A 16,781-nucleotide genomic window follows, 5' to 3' on the forward strand; every position below is an offset into this window, starting at 1 on the left:
CCTACTGTATTAAATAGTCAATCCTCCCTTAATAATAAAATAATTGAAAGTGACTGGGGATTTATTTATTTTTTTCTATTTATAATTTGTTTTCAGTAGTACAAGGAGTAGTATAATTAAGTATTTAATCAACAAATTAGGACTTAATCAAGAGAAAATATACCAGGTTGTTTTTTTTTAAGCACCTGGAAGAAGAGGTCAAAATAATTCAGATTGTTCATGGTCTTGAATTAGCCCATGATGATACAATAACAAGTATAATAACAAATAAGACTGATTTAAAAACTAGATAAATATCATGATGATTATATCCTAATATGTCCTTCCATATTTGTATAGTTGTTAATAATGAGTTTGTGTACAGAACTGCTTTTGAGAGAGATACACACACACATGTAGACATATATTTATGTGTCAAACAATCATATCTATATCTATATTTATATCTATATCAATACATATAGATGTAAAAACCAAATAGCAAAGACATTTTTCAGCAGATGAATATATTTTTGGGCTGTTGATGGGCAGACTACAGGTTTCCCATACAGTTTGCTTCTTCCTGTAACCTTAGTTCAGTAACAACTGGAGTCTGATACAGAAGGCACACACTTAGAATTAAACAAATTTGACCCCAGGAATTTGAGTCTGAGAACTAAACCGAGCTCACTGTCCCTCTGTTTAAAATGTATTCCTAGATATTCCTCATTTTTTTCATTTCACCGATATAATTAGAAAAGGGTGATTGATTTTGTTTTTGCTTTTGTTAATGTTGTTTTTCATGGTTAAAGCTTTAAAAAGCTTGGTAGAGTTGTAAGATGGAACTATTAATTGTATAACAGAAAGACAATTTATAGAAAAATAAAACATGTGCAGGCTGGATTGCTAGGTTATGATGCCTCCCTGCAGGGAGACCTTGAGGATGTCTTTTGGCTCAATGTTGGCAAGAGAATAAAAGGAAATGATTAAGTGTGGTAATTGCCTCTGCATTTAATTTCATCCATTAATTTAGTTTTGCTGAGCAAACAATGATCAATAAATCTGCAAGTTGCTCTTTCTTTCAAGGAGAAAACATTGCATGTTCAGTTTTCAAAGTCTCAAGTGCTTATGTATGTGAGAAAGATTTCTAAGTATTATAGTGGGAAGAAAGAAGACACAGGTAGTTTAAAAAGTACTTGAAATAGCTCCTGGATTAGTTCCTATACTTTCTAAACAGTACAGTACTTGCAGAACAACACATGTATATTTCTGAAGACAGTGTGGAAAAAGGGACATTAAAGGCTTCATTTGTAACTGGGCAATTGATAAAGAAGGGAGAGAAATCCTGTCCTTGTGCGGTATCATACAAATGTAATCACCTTCTGTTTCATGGCAAAAACTCTTGAGGCACTCTGCTGATTTTGCTTTTATCAGTTTTTTAATTTGATGGGGCTATGTTTGTCTTTCACTCATGGCTCAGTGGTGAGAATTTTTATTTTTTGTTTTTAGTAAGAAATGAAGAAAAAAAGATACGAAGATTCACTTCACCAGATCACTAAGATAGCATAATTTAAATTTATCAACAAAAACTTTTTTATCAACTTTTTGTTGATAAGCTTAAATTATTCTGTTGTTAAATCCTAGTGATCTGGTGAAGTTAATGTTTATAATTTTTTTCCCCTCATTTCTTATTAAAAAAAAATTCTCACCACTGAGCCACCACTGATATTTGTGTGTGTATGTATGTGTGTGTGTGTACACACACACACACATAAATATAAAAGGAAAAAAGGGGGTGGTAGGGAAAAAAGCCAACTCAAAGGAGTCTTGCAAAACGATTCCATAGAGGATGAATCCTGAATGGAGAAAGGCCATGAACCCTACTCTTAGTGTCCATATCAAAAAATAAAGGAACTTAATAAAGGGAGGAATGGTAAACTCAACCTTATCTGGAGAATCCAAGATTTATGATATATCCCAGAAACAGATTAGACTTCCCACGATCACTGTAGCAGACAAAATAAGAGTGAAAGCCAGCCTGAAGCTTGTTTCTTAGTAGTAAAGGAACTTGATGAGAAAACAAAACAAAACACAAAAACAAGAAAATATGGCAGTAGAATGATGATATGGTTTAGCATTAATGTTTCCCTCTGGAATGCCCGGGGAAGAACTACTGCAATCACTCTGATTGCTCAGAGGGTCATTAAAGTCTTCAGGGTGGAAGTGTTTGTAAGGGATAAACGTAGTATTGGTAAGTTAATCATTTCTGCTAAAATGGACAGGAATCCTATGGACCAATATATAATTGTTTTTAACTGCCTCAATGGCAGTCAGTTGACGTAATTATTTATCTCCAGTTGGATTAGTTCTTTCTGCTTTTGTAGAGGCAAAGCCTAGTGATATTCATGTGTACAAGTGCTGCCCTTGTAATGGTGCCAAAACATCTGGCAGTGTTAAGGAAGTTAAAGTTTAGCCAAAATACCAGCTGTTCTGTTAACTGGCTATTTTTGCCAGGGCCTAAATGAGAAAAAAATGCAAGTAAAAGTTGTGATATTTTAATTCTGTTTTTCTACTAATAACACACACATACACACACACATAGAATGACTGAACCTGGTTGTACACACATAATATATCCATCATGCTATTCTTATTTTAGAGTAAGTGTTGCTATGTAAATTGCAGAAAAGAAGTAAGAAGTAATGGGCAAAAGAAACTAAAGACAGGGAGATAAGAAAAAAAGAATAAAGTAATCTAACTAAATCCATTTTATATCAATAGCATTCACTATACCTCTCCATTTTGTTTTATCCACATCCATCCAGCACTCATTCATTCTTGACCCAGACATGCTTCTTCAGTAACCCATTCTTGCTGCATTTAACTTACTGTTATGTTTCTACTGATATACCCAACTCCCACAAAGTAGGCAGAAGTATCTCTTACACACAGACATTTTCACTTCCTTCAACATTAATTCCTCACAACATATCACATACTAACCACCACCTTTCTGCCAGCATTTGCTCATCTTAAAATTTCTCATTTTTCCAATTTTTACTGAATCTTCTCCTGAGGTATGAAATATTCATCTACTTCCTTTTTTTCTCCTTCACCATGTGTATACAACTTTCAGTAATTCATTCCATTTTCCCTGTAACACACAACTCCTTGGTCTCTGATACATTCATTTTCAAACACATACACATTCCATACACATTATTGCTGTAATAGGCTTCTCAAAAGCCTGGGAAAGAAGATGTAGTCACCTCTCCATTGCATGGCTAACTGGAGAATTAAGAAATTTCTGCCCTAATGAACTTAAAGATAAATTGGGTGCTAAATAAACACATCCAGTTATCAAGATTTCTGTAATCTAATCCTCTTCTTCCTTTCTACAAATCTGGTTAAATGAAACTTCATTTGGACCTTCATGTAGTGGACTTTGCATGTAGTAGACCAAATTTTGACTGCAGTTTACATCACAGAAATTATGTACATTGACACCAGTGATATGATTTGTGTCACTTCTGTGAGGATGTTATAAGGCAAATTAGATAAACCTCCATGTTTCTCTACTCTCCAGTTCTACAGACTTTCCTCAGTAGCAGACAATCCTCCCCCAGTTAGTCCATTAAAATTAAGTTTCACCTAAATTTTAGGTGAACGTCCCTCCAATAAAAAGACCCCCACTCAAATAAAAAAGGTTATTTGTAAAAATGAAAGCCAACGTCCATAACTCTGGCTCAGTTATGTATTCATGACTGGATACCATAAGCCACCTCTGTTGGTTGTAATTGAAAGAGAACAACTGTGTATCAAATTCCTTTAAATATTAATATTGATGAAAATGTTGCAGAATTTGCTATGAAGAATGTGTTCTCATGCAAACAGAAGAGGTTAGAATAGGTCTTGGACTGCACTTAGATGTAAGTGCGTATCAAATAAAAATACAAATATTAGTAAGAAGGTCTTTCTTTTCAATGGCTATCTTGTACAATATTATAATTAATATATGAGGACTGTTGATATAATCTCAAACCATAGAATGCATCATAAATCAGTAAATATGTTATTATCAGTGTTTCTAACGAATGGCATTAAATATTGATTCTGTATTCTACTCATGATTTTATTTATATTTATTTATTTATATTTCAAATTTGTCACTGCCTATCTCACTGTGAGGTGACTTTGGGTGGTTTACAGTAAAAATAGAATAAATATTGATTAAAATAGATAAATAATTAAATAATTACAATATGTTCAAAACACCACTTTTCTCAAGAAAATCCAAAACATGAAGTCCTTCGTGCTCTCTGAGCTTGGTTGTTTGCTTGCAGACATTTCATTACCCAACTAAGCAACATCATCAGTGTGAGCAAGTGTGGGGTTTGCTGCCTGTTTATATGGAGTAGCTTGCTCTGTCAGTTTTGGTGGGATCCCATATATTTTTGCCACCAAAACAATCTCCCAACTCCAGATCATGTCACCATTGCCCTGAGAAAAAACAGATCTAGCATGTGACCCCACTGTGAGTTGGGAAGCTCTATGAAGAGCTGCCCAAAATCCAAAATGACTTTACTACCCAGTCAAGCTCAAAGAGCACCAAGAACTCAGTTCAATCCTCAGTTCAATTCAGTTCACTAAGAACTCACCAAGAATTCAGTTCAACTCTGAGCTACAGATATTCTCTTCTTTTGAACTCCAAAATATTAATTCAGAGGAAAACCCTATTTTGGCTAAAAATGCATTTTCTAATAACTGTTGGGTATGTGGAATGTGTCTTTCACTCAAAGTACAGTACACAAAGTGATGTGCAATTTTCTTATGAATATTGTACCTGTGTACCTGTGTACCAAGTACCCAAAATACAACAAAGAGCTGCAGTACCAAGGATAGCTCCAAAAGAAGCATTTTCCCTCAATAAGCTCTGCAAGAGTTCTGTACCTTTAATTCTTTTTATGGCTACCTCTCCAGAGGTCCACCCCATTGCTCTAAGAGCCAGGCAGTTTGTATGGAAATAGATGATCCTCACCTGCTCGGTGCCTTTCTTGATGGGGTAGAAGTAATGGCGCAATAGGCACTGAATGGTAGGTTCCTGAAGAGCTCTAAGCTTTGAATGGCTTCTGGCTTCGGCTCAGGAACCAGGAATCTAGATTAAATCTTCAGGCAGAAGCTCACACAGCTGATCTTCCTCCTTCAAACTTGAAACTGAGAGCGGAGCGTGACATAAACAGGAAGTAATGGTTTTCTCTTTATCATGAGTATGAGTTTATTGAACAATTTTTATCCCTTTCAAGTAATACGGCCTCCCAACTTCTAGTTTTGCTGAGATTGCAATATAATACAAAGCAAAAAGACTACCCGGTGACAGGGTGGGATGTTAAGGGAAATGTCAATAGAATGTAAACAGAGCTATCCAAAAACTTTCAAATCCATGCTGCAATCCATGTTCAAATACTGGCTCTAAGATAGATCATAGGAACTGCCTATTCCATTGAGGTTCACTACCTCTGAAATATGACAGTGTTTCCTGAAAGAGAAATGGTAGGAGTTTCTTTTATAATGTTTGCTTATCTATAACCTAACAAAGTTGTAAAGGATCCAAGCATTAAGTTAACTATTATATCTTTCTATGTTCTAGTACTACTTCGACATATATAATAAAAGTAGTAGGCATTATAGTAATATTTTAAACAAACATAGCAGGGTTTTTAAAAAAGTTTTAAAATAAATCTTGTTTCATGAAATATATCTATAGCCTACCTACCCCTCCTCCAAATAACCAAAAAGCATTTCACTTGAAATAGTTGGCTCAATTTATTTTAATATTGGTAATTAGAAGACATTGTTCAATGAATGTTGAAATCATACACATACTGCTATTCCAGTGATGAAGTATAGCAGCTCAGGCAGGGGTATTGATATTGTCAGTAGCCACCCAAAGCCACCAGGCTCATGGCTGATGCCAAACTTGGAACCCAAGTAAGCATTTCTCTGAGAGGGGAACATCTCCCTCTGGACCCACCCAGTTCTTGGTCACTTTTTTGGGAAATAATTGTCAAAATAGCATACTCTAGTTGTCTGATACAGCATTATATATTCATTTTGTTTTGAATCATTTGCATTTATGACATACTTGTATTAACCTTTTACAATTGTTAATATATAAGATGTTTTTGATGTAAAATGATTTTACTATTTGAAAGCTTAAACAATTAAAAAAAAACAATTTTTAAAGTTCAGTGGTAGATTTGCCACTTCGTTTTCTTTCTAAACACTTACAGAAGTACACTGAATTCTGATATTACTTGAAAAACAAATGTATTATAATGCTATGTGGCTTAGAATTTCCAGCCTGTATATATTAAATGTCCAACTAACACACACCCAGTTCCTCAACACAATTTTTTAAATCCCAGTAAAAATAGTGCAAGTTCATTTTTTTTTCAAAGTGTGGGCCAGTTATCCAGAAATGAGCAGATGGTTGAAATTAAATAATGGTACTTTATCAATAAACAATGAAAATATAGTTTGGATTTGATTGCATGCAATGAGGAGGAGTCTAGAACATAAATGTAGACAAACTTTTCAAACTATTAAATCAATATACTGTATATGAAACTGTAGGTTTAAAGTGGTGTCCAAGGTAAAATGTTTGGTGCTGAACAGCCATGAATAATAATGGTTTCGCCTTCTCCTTCTCCTTCCTCCTTCCTCCTCCTCTTCTTCCTTTCTCTCTCTCTGTTTGTTGTTCAGGTCCTGGACTGGATTGAAAACCATGGAGAGGCCTTTCTTAGTAAACACACTGGAGTGGGGAAGTCTCTTCACAGAGCACGAGCTCTTCAAAAAAGGCATGATGATTTTGAAGAAGTAGCACAGGTAAATGTGTGAAAGATCTGTGCATATTACAGTAACTGAGAATACCTTTGTACTGTTGCAGTGTGCTTTCTTTCAGACTTGGGAATTTTGTGATCTCAGACAGGGCATGAGATTCCTTTTCAAGCATATGAAATAAACAGCATGTGGAAATCTGAGGACTGAAATCCATTAACATCCCAGGTTCGGTAGATATATTGTTCCTGTAGAAAATTGCTACAGGAACAAGGATACTTTAGTTTTGCATTTTGAGACATAGAGAAGAGGTGGTTGGTGGCCAAACAGTTTCAGTTTTCGAGGATGACACATTTTACCTCCATCTTTTTCATCCTGAGTTCTGTTCTGAGTATATCATCTCTATGATGATTGGGAAAATACTTCCAAGTCAACCTTGCCAAGAGTCTCCAAAGCTTTTGAGATTAAAAAGTATATAATGTTGGCACTGTTTGGTAATGGGTCTCTAATTAGCTAGTTCTTTCTGTTTGTTCAAACACACATAGTGTCAGTTACAGAGACTAAGCTACACCAGTAGCACTTAACATGTGTAATGGAGTCCCAAAGAGATCATTATAGATAATAATCTATGTTATTTAATACCAACATTATTTAACCTGCAGTTAAAACTATCAATTTTTTATTTTTTTTATTCAGTGTCTTTGAGTCAGTCTTGACTCCTGGTGACTGCCTGGGCAAGTCCCTGCAGTTTTCCTGGCAAGATTTCAGAAGTGGTTTGCCTTTGCCTGCTTCCTAGGGCTGAGAGGGAGTGACTGGCACAGGGTCACCCAGCTGGCTTTGTGCCTAAGGTGGGACTAGAACTCACCATCTCCCAGTTTCTAGCTGGGTGCCTGAACCACTATACCAAACTGGGTCTCATCAAAATTTTGGGGGTGAGATGATTTGCTGATGATATTGAGCCCTATGTTTGCTATGGCATGAAAGTGCCATTTCAATCCTGAACAGTTTCTGAATACTTCGGTCACGTTGACAGAACTGAACAGATCAAATTTAAATCCATACATTAGAGATTATACTATTTGGAATTATTAACAGCTAAAGAGAACTGGTATGCCTGTGATAGATGGATGCTTATATTCCTGCTTAGGTTTGGCTCCTGTGGGTACTTCTAAACCCAATCTTCCTTTTTAAGAGTGCTTGGCTAGAATGCATTTGTAAATCATTCATTTTCTATGGGCTTTTCTGAAGAGCCACTATGTGCTATTTTTGCAGCTTCCACGCTGGGCTGCTATAATTTGCTATACGTGATGCTAATCTTAACAATGACTTGTTGCAATTGATCATGAAAAGATATGATCATATTCACTTGTGCTGTGCATAGGTGTATATGTGTATAGCTGTCTAGGGGGATATTTCCCCCCTTGGTCCAAGTCTTTTAAAGCCTCCATTTTTATTGATTTGGGATATATACAGTATATGCTCCCACAGGAAACATTTCACAAAATACTTGTACAGGATTCACATTCTTTATATCATTTTATGCTTTAGGCAAAATGTAAAAATGGAACATGCCTAGTCTTTGCACTAGCTGTTTCTCATTCTCAGTTTCTAGATTGCTTTTCTCAAAAGAGGTCTTAATATGACTATTTCCCAGATATCCAATTGTAAGTAAATGACTTTATTGCAAACATATGGTTTTAGCAATACCACATCACTTATCAAAAACATAAGCAAAACAATTGTCCAACCAAGTATTGGACAGACAGAACTCCAACTACACACAAGATTCTTAAAGTTTAACTGTCAGCAGCAGATAAAATATAAACCAATACAACAATACTATGTTTTAAAAAATCATTGCCTTCACAGCTGACTGCCATCGCTGCCACTGCTCCTACTGTATGCTTCCTTGCTGTGACTGCATATATCACTATTTGCTAAGTTACTTATGGACCTGTGTCTGCCAGCAAGAAGCAAATCATTTCACTGTATGAGCTCTAGCTTCACTGCATCAGTAAAGGATAAGTAAAGCAGGTTCTGGGTGCTATGTACAGGTTGCAAATCAGACTATCATAAATTAGATCTTCCATCTGTAGAGCACCACAATGCACAAACATTTAGCTGTTGTTACTCCCCTATATCTTCCATCCAGATCTACCGATGGCATAGAGTGGAGTTCTGGATGTGTTAAGGCCTAGAGATAAACAGACATTACACTATATAATTTAATCAGCCAGAATCATTAGGACAACCCTATATTAAAGATGGTGCTCCAGTTTTTAAAATTGTCCATTGCAACAAATAGTCCTTTAGTTTACCCTTAAAACCTGGAATTCCACAGTTAAGGAATACATGTTAAAATACTGTGAACAGGACTGGGCCCAATGTGCTGCTTCAAACTGTTCCTGCAAGCACTGTCTGGCCAAATAAGAATCTGGGGTATTAACTATCCTTTTAAAGAACAGAAAGACAGACTTCACCCTCTTACATTGATCAAAGGCAGGCCCACTTCCATTCTCAACAAGGCAGGAGTACTTGATGAAAGAGCTAAGTTTGTTCTACAAATTTACTCCATATCAGTTCAAAATTTTTAGTTTGGGGTGAACAAGGTGAGGAGGAAGAGGGGACTTTAGATCTCATTGCTGTCAACTTAGCATTCACTTTGTGTGTCCTATGCAAAGCTTTAACGGAAAGCAGGCAGGCAGGCAATTTACAAGGCTGTGATCTTTAATTGCCTTGTTGTAAATTACTCATAGTAGCTGAGGAGAGATAAACTCTCCCAAGGAGTCATAAATCCAAGAGAGGTCTGTTTAGAGCAGTAAACAGTTCTTGCTTAGATAACATTGGATATGGGCTGGATATAGTCTCAAGGCAGGAAACTGAGTTGTCTGAAAAACAAGTAATGGATTTAGTGCTGGTGACAGAAGCTGGTCCAAGTTCAAGCTGGAGGTCTGTCCAGAGGGCAAGGAACAAGAGAATCATGGAAACCAAAGACACAGAAAAGTAGGCTAAAAAGCAGGAGAGTTGCTTACAACAAAGGGAGAGGGCCTGGAGGCCACCCTTATATAGCCAGAGTTCCTGGCTTTGTCTCCTTAGGTGAATTGATGCCCTTTCCTCTTGAGGAGTCATGTATCTCCAATGCTCAGCTCTCTTTAGCTGGCAGTGTGTTTCAGGGCTTGGTTCTCTGCCAAGGTCAGGATCCAAATCCTTGCTATCAGAATCAACAGTCACCTATGCTGGGTCTGACTCATCGCTCACAGGTGGCTGACAGCCTGCAGACTTCCCAACTACAGCTGACAGTCTGCTAGGCTTTACTCTGTAGGCTCAGAATTAGAGGAGTCCATAGCTATGTTTAAGTTCCAGGTCAGTGTCTGAGAGAAGGATATACCTGTATATTTAAATGAATTCACTTGTTATTGCACTGCTATCCAGGCACTTTGGAGCTAGTTTTACAATTTTCTCCATTTCCTCCTGCCCCTGTATTTGCCCTTCCTGCTCAACAAAGATTTTCTGGAAGTGAATCACCCCAGCAGAAGAGATTATATAAGTAGTGATCAGTACTTTTACTTCCTTAGAACTCTCAGAGACTAATTCCAAGAATCTAGTTTTATTGTGATTAATGCAGGAACCTAATTCATATCAGAGATATGAGGAGCACTGAAGTTTTTCCTTCTTAATTGGATGTTTATGACATTTAACCACTAACATTGATGATTTCTTGATAGGATAAAATATCATAGTTCTTCTGATGAATATGGCAAGCTCTCCTTTTGCACTTCTGTATTCTTGATCAAACCATGAAACCCCTCTCTATTTTACAATTTTGATTTTTGGCTGCTGCATGCAGGTGGGATTTCAGGGTATTCACCAATATTCCTAATTTCTCCTGGTGTGGCAATAACAGTGGCTCTCCAATGCAGCATCTTTTAGTATATTTCAAGCCATTTGCCCAGGGTTTAGAGGATACAAACTTGTTTATTTATTTTTATTTATTTATCATATTTATATAGCTGCCCATCTCACATAAAAGTGACTCTGGGTGGCGTACAACACTTAATTAAAAACAATAAATACATAAAAACAGTCACAATTAAAAATAATGATAAAAACACACACACAACAGGAGAGGATAATGTTAACTGTAGTAAGGGAGCCATCACAAAATCTCCCCAGTCCCCTGGGACCTCCAGGTCTGATACATAGCCAGGTATTGAGGGACCTATGGAATGTTGAGAGGGATGGAGCTAATCTCACTTCTGGGGAGAGAAGATTCCACAAGGTGGTCGCCATGGCAGAGAAGGCCCGCCTCCTGGGACCTGCCAAATGTAATTCCCTATCAGATAGGGCCTGCAGTAAACTTAACCTTAGGGTCTGATGACTTAAAATCTCTTAGCTCAGTCTTTCCCAATATGACCCCTTCCAGAAACAGTTGAACTGTAGCTCCAGTAATCTCAGTCTTAGCTCCACTGTTACAGTTCCATTATACAATTACACTAATCAAAAATGAAGTCTTTTATTTTTATCCTGAAAGCTAAAAGATGCCATCTCCTCCCTTAATTTCTTCCTATTGCTTTTGTTTATAGATTCAGTTTTACTGCCATGATTAATTAATCTCTTCTTGGCATTTACAGCCAAAAATATATGGAAGTACATTTTTCCTCTATTGACTCTTCCCATAAATATGCATATTGAATTCCTGTGAGCTATTTTTAATTACTTAAGCTTCTCTCATTCCCAATGCCATTGTCTGCCCAAAGACCATTCACTCTATTTACTGCTGAGCATCCTGACAAGACAGGGATGTTCCTGGTTAGTAGCGCAGTCAGTCGTAATATAAGGTTGGATCTGTGCTGAATGGGATAGCAAATGATGTCTAATAGGACTGTGCACAGTTTGAATGAGAAACCAGGTTGGTGTAGTGGTTAAGACACCAGGCCAGAAACCAGGAAATGGTGAGTTCTGCTCCTGCCTTAGGCACGAAGCCAGCTGGGTGACCTTGGGCCAGTTGCACTCTCTCAGCCCTAGGAAGCAGGCAAGGGCAAACCGCTTTTGAAAACATTGCCAAGAAAATTGCAGGGACTTGTCCAGGCAGTCTCCAGGAGTCAACACTGACTAAAAGACACTCCCCCTTAAAAAAACCCACCTTTGAATATGATTAACAGGAAGTGGTTTGGACCTAGCTGAGAACAACACCTCTTTGTCTTTTTGCATGGCTTTCTTCTTCACAAGCCTGGAAAAGAAGTGGCTAATTTAAAATATCTTGTTCAAGTTAATGCAACTACTTTTTCAGAGCAGTGCAGAAGGAAGCCGCAAAAAAAGTCAGACTGCTTTAATGAACAGCGGAGATACTGTATTTATGAATGGTCCAGAGCTTTTCTGAATCAGTTTTGAAGGGTGCTCAGCTCTAGTATCTAACCATAGTATATTTCAGTCTTCTGCAACTTAAACAGCCTCCATTATCTGAGGACGATAGTAATTGTAATCCATCCCTTATGGAAGGAACCAGCTGCAGAAGACTGGGAGATGTGTGTGTGTGTGTATCTTCCGAAATTGCAAGTGGAACACACACACACCTCTACTCTATTGGACTTTTACAAAGCCATGAAGACCTGGCTCTTCCCCCGGGCATTGGGGTCTGGATATTAGCATGGGAGCTCTGGCATAGATGTATAGGTCTAGTGGTTTCGTGTCTTTATTGTGCCTCAGTGAATTTTTCATTGGTGTTTTGTTTTAATGAAATTCTCTGTTTTATTTCATTCACCCTTCAGAGTTTCCATATAAACTGAATTCATAAATACATAAATACATACATAAATAAGTTGTAGAAAAATTTACTGTTCCCTCTGCTTATATAACATACGTTTGTTAACAGTTTGTAAATAAGGGCACATATGTACACTATGGTAGCTTTCTATTGATTATAAATTTGACTGTATTCACTCAGGTTTCTGATTTCTATGTATCATACTGCAGTTTTAGATGGCATAGGTTATGCCAGAGGTTTCAAACTTGTGGCCCACAGGCTGTATGTAGCCCTCCAAGTAATTTTCTAAAGTCCACAGCTGTGTTTGGGAGGATGTGGGCCAGAGTAGTGGGGGCTTCTCCCTTGTATAGAGGAGTGGCTACCTGTCAACCCTTTGAGATAGGCAAGGTGAAGAAAAGGAAACAGCAAGGATTCCAAGAATGTTCTTTAATGTTGGAGGGTAGAATAACAGGATATTGGAAACCTGTCAGAGTTTCGTTCTCTTAGACAAAAATAAAGACAGGATTATTTTGAGTTTCTTTCTCATGCTTTCTGTTTTCGCAGGACTGAGTAGTTTCAGGTTTTAGACCAGCTTTTTCAGGGGAAGTGCTACCCTATCCAGAGCTAAAGATGAAGGAATTCTGGAACTTGAAGGCTTTTGAACAAACAGTATCTCTATCTTTCTGGCATTCATCATTATCTCGTTTCCTTCCATCTAACTCCCTTAGTTTCCAGGCGCTGGGTCAAATCTTCCCCTTCAACTCCTGCTGGGCTCAAGGTGGAGATACAATGCTGGGTATTATTAGGATATTGATGGTACGTCACCTTGAATGAATGGATGACCTTTCCTAGGAGTTTCATGGTGATGTTAACACAGGAGAGAGGGTAATCTCCTTCATCAGGGGCCTTCTGTTATTGCTAGGACACCACATTCTCAAACTCCCCACTGAAATGCTGCCTTGAAATGTTGTATGGCACCCCAGAACAAATGTGACAGGAAGCTCCTACATGGTATCAAAAGGTTAAAGTATTTGGATACTGTAATAATGGTAACTTCTATGGAATAGTGTCATAGCAGAAACCAAGTAGAGGAGCCAAATTTAGGATTTCTTTGAAAAAATGTGTTGTGTGTTGAATATGTTTTATTTTGCCAGTTAAGAAGGAATTGCTCCTTCACCAGCTTGATAGTGATATTCTTGTGTAACTCATATTCTACCTTGTGCTTCTTTTCTAGCTCATGCTATACCTCACACTTCTTTTCAAATTAGTAATATTTGAAAATTAGTAAACTAGTAGACAGAAATGTAGAAAAAAGTATAAATATGGGCGTCATTTGGGAAAGTTGCCCCCCCCATTCTTATTCAAGAGCACTTTTTGTATCTCATTATTATGAACTAATAAAGAATAACTGTCATAGCTAATATTCTTATTCTAGTATTTTGGAATATTGGAGCAAATATTGTTACCACAAATATTGGAATGACCAATATTCCAAAATCAGACCACCAAATCTTGTTTTGAATCTTGTCTATTTAAATTCCTCTATTCCTTCTTGAAAAAAGTGTTCAAGTAGTGTTCTTGAATATAAATAGAAGTTTGTTGCTTTGTGGATCCCATAGCGTAAGAAGTAAGAAAAACAAGTAAGGTAGGTTTGTTAAGATTCTTACAGTAACCCTCCCCAGTCACACCCAAAGGGGAGAACTCTCATTGCTCTGTCTCCTGCAGGTCATCATGTGCCAAAAAACAGTGTGACCCTTTGTTGCAAATAGCTTTTCCATGTGGTAACGTATATTAGCAAAAACCCTTCTGGATTTTGACTAACTTTGATCATTGGATCCTCCCAAGCAGAAAGAACTAGAAAGAGCTTCTTGCAACAGCTGAGCTTTTTTACTAACTTGCGTGCATTGTATTTCTGGGATTGCTTTTTCATCTTGATTGCCTGATTTCTCTGCTAGGCTGTCTTTTGGTTTTTCTTGCATCCTGATTGGTCTCATCTCATTATTTAATTCCTAACTTGCAACAGGCAGCTGTCCAGGACACAGCATTGATAGTACCATACAGGGCTTAAGTACCATCAATAGATAATCTTGGTATAACCCTTTGGGATTGGAAAGTAGCACTTTTTATTATTCACATTATACATTCTTCTTTACCAAGGATGATGATAAATACAGATTGAGGAAGAGGCAAAGCTATAGTAATTGGAATTAGCATTTTTGGTCCTGTAGATGGCACTCTCTCTGCATTCATCAGAAGGGATTCTTTCCTCTCTAAATGAACAGCCTCCTCTTAAAGTCAAACTCAGAAAGCATTATGAATTTTAACAGGTGCTGGCCAACAACGGTGTTTCTTTAAATATTTCCATCTTTTCTCTGGGTAGCATATTAATTTTTTGGCCAATAAAACCTAAAACCTTGTCTGATTCATGCTCCCAAATGCCAGCTAATTATTTCATTTCCCATTCTTTCTTTTCCAGCATGGTGCATGAAACTAATTATTTGTAGGATGGATATATGCATAAAACCTATTTTCTAAGTTCAGCATTAATACAGATTTAACTACAGCATGCCATGGTGAAGGAAAATATATATTTTTATTTGTTTGTTTGTTTATTTCTCATATTTGTATAGCTGCCCATCTCACAAAAAAAAGTGCCTCTGGGTGGTGTACAACACTCAGTTAAAAAGAAAACCAATAACTACATATAAAACAGTCATTATTAAAACTATAAAAACTATAAAAAAGCACACGGAACAAGAAAGGATGATATTAACCACAGTAAGAGAGCCATTGCAAAATCTCTCTGGTCCCCTTAGCCAGGTCTTAAGGGACATGTAGCATGTTAAGAGGGATGGAGCTAATCTCACTTCTAGGGGGAGGAGATTCCACAAGGCTGGTGCCATAGCAGAGAAGGCCCGTCTCCTGGGACCTGCCAAATGTAATTCCCTGACAGACGGGACCCGCATCATGCCTTATCTGCCAAACCTGATGGGACGGACAGTTGTAATCGGGGAAAGGCGGTCCCTCAAATAACCTGGCTCCATGCCATGAAAGGCTTTAAAGGCCAAAACCAGCACCTTGAATTGGACCCGGAAACAAACTGGCAACCAATGCAGCTGATGAAGCAGAAGTGTAATGTGTAACCTTCTAGGGGCACACATAACTGCCCACACTGCTGCATTTTGAACCAGCTGAAGCTTCCGGATACTCTTCAAGGGCAGCCCCATGTAAAGCGCATTACAGAAGTTCAAACGAGAGGTGACCAGGGCATGAGTGACTGTGAGCAGATCCAATCTAGGAACAGGAGCAACTGGCACACAACATGAAGCTGTGCAAAGGCCCTCCTAATCACAGTTGCCACCTGCTCTTTGAGCAGGGGTCATGAGTCCAGGAGGACCCCCAGATTGCATACCAGATTCATCAGTGGCAGTGCCACCTCATCCAGCACCAAAGATAGTCCTAGCACTAGAAGGCCCCAAAACCCAAAGCCACTCAGTCTGCTGAAGCCTATTGTTCCCCATCCAGACCCTTACAGCCTCTGGGCACTAGGATAAGACATTCACAACATTGCTTAATTCACCAGGGGCAGAGATGTGTAATTGGGTATCATCAGTGTACTGATGATATCTCACCCCATGGCAATGAACGAACTTACCTAGTGGCCTCATACAGATGTTAAATAGGAACGGAGAGAGCACTGACCCCTGTGGCATTCCACACAGTAGAGGCCAAGGGTGGTATCTCTTCTCCCTAACTACCACCAACTGGAATCAGCCCCGGAGAAAGGAGGTGAACCAGCGCAACACCGTGCTGCCCACCCCAATCCTCTAAGCCGATCCAGGAGGATACCATGGTCGATAGTATCAAAAGCCACAGAGACGTCAAGTAGGGTAAGGATGGGTGCACAACCCCCATTCCATCCTCGCCAGAGATCATCCAAAAGCACAACCAATGCTGTTTCAGTCCCATACCCAGGCCTGAATCCAGACTGAAAGGGATCTAGATAATCCACTTTATTCAAGATCCTTTGAAGCTGCTGCACAACCACCTTCTCAATCACCTTCTCCAAAAAGGGGAGGTTGGATACTGGACAAAAATTGTCCAGTATAGTGGGGTCCAGCGATGGCTTCTTGAGGGGGTGGACCAAAGCCCCTCACTCAAGGAAGCATTAACTGTCATCAGAACCCACTCACATGACACCCCTGGCCGCTTTAACCAGCCA

General features: G+C 38.3%; 1 protein-coding gene across 3 annotated transcripts in view; it reads left to right on the top strand.

Moving 5' to 3' along the window:
• The window catches only part of KALRN (kalirin RhoGEF kinase), a 543,871-nt gene that overhangs the window by 323,625 nt on the left and 203,465 nt on the right, over nucleotides 1-16,781 (top strand). For all 3 annotated transcript variants that reach the window (XM_088146453.1, XM_088146450.1, XM_088146449.1), the window contains exon 10: nucleotides 6,742-6,864. In XM_088146453.1, coding sequence (XP_088002579.1) covers nucleotides 6,742-6,864 — 123 coding nt within the window. The remainder of the gene's footprint in view (nucleotides 1-6,741; nucleotides 6,865-16,781) is intronic.

Source organism: Python bivittatus, unplaced genomic scaffold (assembly GCF_059951505.1).
Source record: "Python bivittatus isolate LINGU-HERP-01145 unplaced genomic scaffold, Pbiv_v1 ctg000480_np1212, whole genome shotgun sequence".
Classification (NCBI taxonomy): domain Eukaryota; kingdom Metazoa; phylum Chordata; class Lepidosauria; order Squamata; family Pythonidae; genus Python; species Python bivittatus.